Consider the following 5954-nt stretch of genomic DNA (forward strand, 5'->3'; position numbering starts at 1 on the left):
CCAGGAAAGTGCCTCAGTTCTTCCTAATCTTGGAGGAGTTTTGACTGTTTCTATGGTTTTTCTTCATCAAGATTCTTGAATTGCAGAATTCAAGCGTAGGGTTACATTCAGACAACCGCTGAAGGGAAAAGCAGAAAGGTTCTTGAATTGCATCTACGACCACAGAACTTTCTTCAGAGGGGAAAGTGATACAATTAGGATTCAATAATGGCTAAATAAATATCAGCATCAACTATTATTAAATGTCCATCAGTAGACTTTTAGCTAGCAGTAGTTTCAGGCACATTTCAGTCACACATTGTGTCCACATGGTGGATGTTTTTTTCTTCATGGTGGCAAACAGGAGTGAATATTATCATGTGCCTGCTACGAAGCAGGTTAGATGGCCTTCTGCCATCCTTCACTCACCGTCCCCTTTATTCCCCCTCATCTCTGTTTATCCCCAACTTGCTTTTCTCAATTTCTCCTGGCCGCTCCATCAGCTAAAGCAATGTGCTGTCCTGCTGGTTGCTGGGCGTGGGAGTTAGAGAGACGTGAGCTAATACTCCGGTCTGATTAAATGTTGGAAAAGAGGGCTGATAGTATGAGAGGGAAGGAGGGCGAGAAGGCGGTAGAGAGGAGGGAGCCCATAGGTAGAAAATGAAAGGGTGGGTGGGATGTGATGAGTATAAAGGCTTTGCTGTAGGGAATTAGGAAATATTTCACAGGAGTAAATAGTGGGCGATATTTCCAAAACTTCTCCCTTCATCCAGATCCCACAGTAAGTACTTTATTGCATCGTGTTTAGTGCTAAGACTTTATTTCTCCTTTGCTTGATTTAAAGCAATCAAAGGGGAATCTGATAACCTCTTTGTAAAGGATTTTTTCAAATCTTCTTAAAATAACACTAAGTAATCTTTGCAGCTTATTCTTCTTGTTTTAGTTAATAGGATCATTAGAAGTTGCTTCACGCTGACTGTTTGTATGAACTAGCACCACATCATTGCCTTTTTCCACTGAGATGAGCACATTCTGACAACAGGCAAGAACGCTGGAAACCTTCCCTGAGAATCAGAACAGCATAAAACTTTGTGAACACACACACACACACACACACACACACACAGACATGACTCTGTATCTCCAGTTGTTGAAGACTTCTCTTTAGCTCTGGGCCTGCTCTCTGTACCTACCGCGTGTGAGTTTTGAACCGAAAATGCCTTAGGCGCAGATGCTGTGTGTACAGTTGTGTACGGTCTGCTTGTCTGTGTGCAGACCGATGACTTTGATGTGTGAGTTTATGTATCATGAAAGCAGCTATTGATGGCAAGAGAAACCTGGCTGCAGAGACAGAATTCCTTCCAAATCACACAAGTAGAAGAACCTTGTCAGCAGTCTGGTCATGCAAACACAGTTCCTGTGTGCCTTTCTGCAAATTCATGCATTCCCCACCTGGTGTAAGTATTTATACAGGTGTTAAATGTTTTATGTTGAATCACTCATTCCTGGGCCTGTCTATTTGCATGTAAAAATCTTCTCTGTGGGTGTTCGTATGTGTAGTGAGCTATAAAGAAGAGTTTATGGTTACACTCTGCTGAGCAAAATGAGTTTGAACTCAAGGAGCTGGCTGCCGCCCAGCGTTCCTTAGCCACAACTATTCTCTGAAGGCTCTTTCCTTCAAACTGGAGCTAAAACACATTTCTGGGATCGGTCTTGTGTTTAGTTCAGACTTTCTCTTCAAGCCAAATACATATACACAGTCTTTTGTTGCCTTTATTCAATCATTCCACACCAACATGTCTCATAAATTATGCCATAAACTTGTGGTCCTAAAAATAAATAAGTATAACTGGTGGCATAAGGGTTGTCTGTTGGTAGAATATCAATCAATCCACTGTCTACACCTGCTTACCTTTGCAGGGTTACTGGGGGGTTTGGTGCTTATCTCCAGTGGTCATTGGGTGAGACGTGGTGTACACCTGGGACAGAACTCTAGTAGAACAATTTAACTATGATGATGCGAACCATGAGGAACCACGGTGAAGTGCTGCTGGCTACTGATGTTGCTGTCAGTCGACCTTAAAAGTTGGAATTTGGATCTAGGAATCAGATCAGACCCAACCTACCAATGTTCCAGTATCAAGTTCAAGCAGCAGATGGATCTAGTCATTGATATCCTCAGTGACCATTCTAACTGCAGTTACTAATTCAAGCTAATTGTCATGCATATTTTGTGCTTTGAACTTTTGTAACATGTTCTAAAGGAGGCCATATAAGCAGGGGCCGCTTATTGGCGGTTCAGTATTCACAGTATCACCTATTTTGGAGATTTTTCTCTAGAATGTGACTAAATTATTTCCAAAAAATTCACCCATTTGTAGATTTTTTCGTAGAAAGATATTCAAACGAATATGGAGGTTCGAAAGCTAAAATACTTCAGTGAAATGCTACTTGGCATATTATTGGCTGACTCTTGGAAAGCAGCCAATCCAGGAGTGGCATTGACTTTCTTTGTCACCGATTGGAGCGGAGATAAGGAAGACTATGGATATTGGATTCAGTGCCAAGAGCGTTTCCACTGTGTATTAATGCATATTAAGGTAAATTTTGTGTTTTAACTATTAAAATATGTAAGTATTTGGGAATTTAAATAATGAAGGAGTGTAAATGATCGTTTTTTTACATTTTATATGTACAAGTTGAAACTTTAGGTCATTGCTGGACGGAAACCTCAAGGGGCTATGCTGTAAACAGTTCAACTCTTTACACCTCTGAGTAAAATTTGACATTCACTGCTTGCTACCAAGCTAAACCAGACTCAAGAAGGACGAAACTTCACAGTGATGACATGGGCGGGAAACTAGCTCACCTGCAGGTAGGCAGCTAAGTCAAAAACAAGATGCATCAAAATAAGGTTAGTGAGGAGAAGGACAAATAATTTTTAATTTTCTATGAACGATGAGGCGACAGTCGCTTGCCCTCCTCCAGCTGAGCGACCGACGAAGTTCGTGCGTGTGACATTTCGAGCTCGGAGACGTGCACACGCAGGCCAGCGATGCGACACAACAGGGTTGTTGCCATTGTTATTGCACTTTCTGTGTTGGGTTCACCCCGAATGGCAGAAGACTATCGCTTTTCACTGTCGTTCGTTGCTTCCAGTGTGTTGAGCCCATTACTGTCACAACCTGCGACCTGTTCATGGTGTACCCCAACTCTCATCTGTTCGCTTGTGACCCTACAAGGACCATTTAGTAAAGACAATGAATTTTACTTTTAAAAGTATTTCACTACTACTATTATAAGTAGGCTAGATATAAACTGTCATATTTTTTCCTTTCTGTGCCTTAAGTCTTTTGTCACCCATCTGTCTTAGTAAGACAAAACCCATTTTTTCCTTGGTCTCTCTTGCTTTCTGACATGACCTCTCTCCTGTGTCAGCAGTAAGGACAAGATGAGGAGCCTCCTTCAGTTCTTGGCCCTCTGCGCTGTGGTCTCCCTCTGTGTCTGCTATGGTATAAAATGCCCCCAACGTCCAAACAGTGCATAAACTCAATGCATAAACTTCCTCAATTTATGTTCAGCACTCATGATTAACCAACTTCATGTTTTTCCCTTAGATTCTAATGAAAGCAATGAATCCCGTGAAGGTGATTAAGTGTTAAAAAAAATCTCAGTGCCTGGAAAAACATGCATGTGTTTCTAACCCAGACTGTATTAAAGCTTATTTCCTTTCACTAATCACAGTGGTGGTTCTTGCATGAATGGTGCTCCACCTTCTGCCGCTCCCAATCAAATAAAATGCTAGACTGGATCTACATCCTTGTGCAGTCCCACACAAATCATGTAAAACAAAAAAATTAAAAAAAATGTTTATGGGGCTGTTATTACAGCATAAACCGCATAAAGTTACTTCCCTAAAAGGAAGTAACTTTCATTGTTTTCATTATAGTACCAAAACACATACCAATGAAACCAAGTCCATTTCGTCCACCCCAAATTGCTTGTGCTCTTTCCTTTCTTGGCAGCTACCCAAATGGCCCATTTCAAAGACCGCCACTGCCCATAGAAAATCTTTTCAGCTTCCAGGACTTGTGTGTTTGTAGCAGGACTGCTGTTTAGGAAAGTTTTGTTTTTCCAGATTTATTTGTGCCTCCAAATCGAGCCAACTCCTTCATCCAGGGGAGCAGACGTACCACACCCAGAGCAAACCTCTACAACCAGTACTTCTCGAGGTAAAGCACAGCCAGGCAAACACACCTTGTAACATCAACTTCATCTTGGATAGGTTAAAATGCAAACACATTATGCATCTCTTCCAAATCCTCCCGGAACAGGAAGTCTCCAGCAGAGATCCGTGCAGAGACCTGTGAGGACTACTCGCCCTGCCGCTTCTACGCCTACCGCTTTGGCGTCCAACACGCCTACCAGAGATACTTCGGAGGCCGAAATCCACCACAGCAGCAGCAGCAGCGCTACAGACCGATGGGGACTCGTCGGTACTAAAACTTGAGTGTTAGGGCGGCACCCTCGTTACCACATGTTCCTTCACTCCAAATTATAAAGTTTTGTATAATTTATATATTTTTCTCAGTTTTGCCAAGAGAGAGAAACCTGGATAATACAGGAGTCCAGTGTGGCCTGAATCCTATTCTTATGCTTACAGATATTAACATCTGATTCCACGTGTAATCTTATTTTAGTGTCTTATTTTTAAGCTGGACATGCCAGAAGGAAATGTCTGTTATATTATCCATCTATCTTTTTTTTGTTGAAAGAAATAAAAATAAAACATATTTCTTGTACCCTGTGTTGGAAGCTTCTAATGCAGCATTCAGTCAGAGACGAGTCCATGCAATTATTATTTTAAACAGATTGTTTTGACACATTAATATTTGATGCGAAACAAACATCACTTGATATTTATTGCAGGCACATTTTTTTCAAAGTAAAGCCTGACCTCCTGAAAATTAAAGCAAGAATCAGTTTTTTATATCTAGTTTTTCCAGGAAATCCTAAATTCTGGCTTTGTTTTCAAGACAAGACTGTTTGTGGTTCTGAGTCCATAATCAGACCCATGTCTGATTGTATGCTCTGTAGTTTTTAACATCATTGCATTATATTCTTTGGACTATAAACAGGATTTCTCTCTTTTCTGCATTGAGCTGGAGGAAATTCTAGTCCATTAACTTATTAACAGAGGCTCAGGGACTGAAAGGGTCTGTGGTCATTTGGGGACTTGGAAATGTCTGTGTGCCCTCATCACGCGCAGGTTGTAATATGTTTTCAACAGAGGGTGAAGCAAGTAGACATTAAATAAAAGTGGCTCGAGAACAGAGCCTTCAGGCACCCCACATGTAGCCCTCTGTAGGTATTTCCAGTTTCTGAGAACAGTATTCTTGAGAATACTAAACGATCTACAAAAAAAGAACAAAAAAACTCTGCAAATTGGTAAATTTTCCACAAATAATTTGGAGTCACCAAAAAATTCACACAATCTAGATTACGGATAAATGGGGGTTCATTCTATTCTACCTTGTTCTGTTACATCTACACCTCCCCATGTTTGCGGATCTTATTGTTTCACGGAGCAGAGAAGTAAAAACAATGTGGGAAACCTTCAATTATTCACAGTAGCTTCACCTTTAAAATGGCATTTTAAAGGTAAAAATTAGAGCTCTGGTGGAACAAGTAAAGTACACATAAAAAAAATACTCTAATCCTCCTTTATTACACGACAGTAATCCAAGCTTAGGCTTTAAATTACTGAGGTGTGTAGGAGTAAATATTGCGAATAAAGACCCAGCAGAGAAGCAAAAACAAGAATAACAAATAGAAAAACCTCAATATATTTAAGAAGTCAGGACAATTAAAGTTTTAGGTCACCATTTAGGAAAACTACAGACTCATTCCAGGGTTAATGAACCGAAACACAAAACAATCCAAGCATTGTTGATTCCATTATTAACATTTGTTGT

General features: G+C 40.5%; 1 protein-coding gene across 3 annotated transcripts; it reads left to right on the forward strand.

Annotated features, from left to right (window-relative positions):
- Positions 1-632: 632 nt before the first annotated feature.
- On the forward strand, positions 633-4779 carry mgp (matrix Gla protein). 3 transcript variants are annotated; one of them, XM_028043218.1, is made up of 5 exons: positions 633-760; positions 3421-3491; positions 3597-3626; positions 4118-4211; positions 4314-4779. In XM_028043218.1, exons 2-5 carry the CDS (start codon positions 3431-3433, stop codon positions 4480-4482), a joined length of 354 nt encoding a protein of 117 aa, XP_027899019.1. In that variant the 5' UTR covers positions 633-760; positions 3421-3430; the 3' UTR covers positions 4483-4779. The 3 variants fall into 3 exon arrangements, with proteins under 3 accessions (XP_027899019.1, XP_027899020.1, XP_027899018.1); XM_028043219.1 differs by having other exon boundaries at positions 636-760; positions 3418-3491; XM_028043217.1 differs by lacking the exon at positions 633-760 and adding an exon at positions 805-1436.
- Positions 4780-5954: the final 1175 nt, after the last annotated feature.

Source organism: Xiphophorus couchianus, chromosome 16 (assembly GCF_001444195.1).
Source record: "Xiphophorus couchianus chromosome 16, X_couchianus-1.0, whole genome shotgun sequence".
NCBI lineage: Eukaryota > Metazoa > Chordata > Actinopteri > Cyprinodontiformes > Poeciliidae > Xiphophorus > Xiphophorus couchianus.

Excerpts from the sequence above, each read along its gene's own strand:
- mgp (XM_028043217.1), top strand. The coding sequence starts at position 1,303 with ATGGCAAGAGAAACCTGGCTGCAGAGACAGAATTCCTTCCAAATCACA. Across the intron at positions 1,437-3,420 it reads TCATGCATTCCCCACCTGGT|TAAGGACAAGATGAGGAGCC; the intron begins GTAAGTATTTAT and ends CTGTGTCAGCAG. Across the intron at positions 3,627-4,117 it reads AAGCAATGAATCCCGTGAAG|ATTTATTTGTGCCTCCAAAT; the intron begins GTGATTAAGTGT and ends TTGTTTTTCCAG.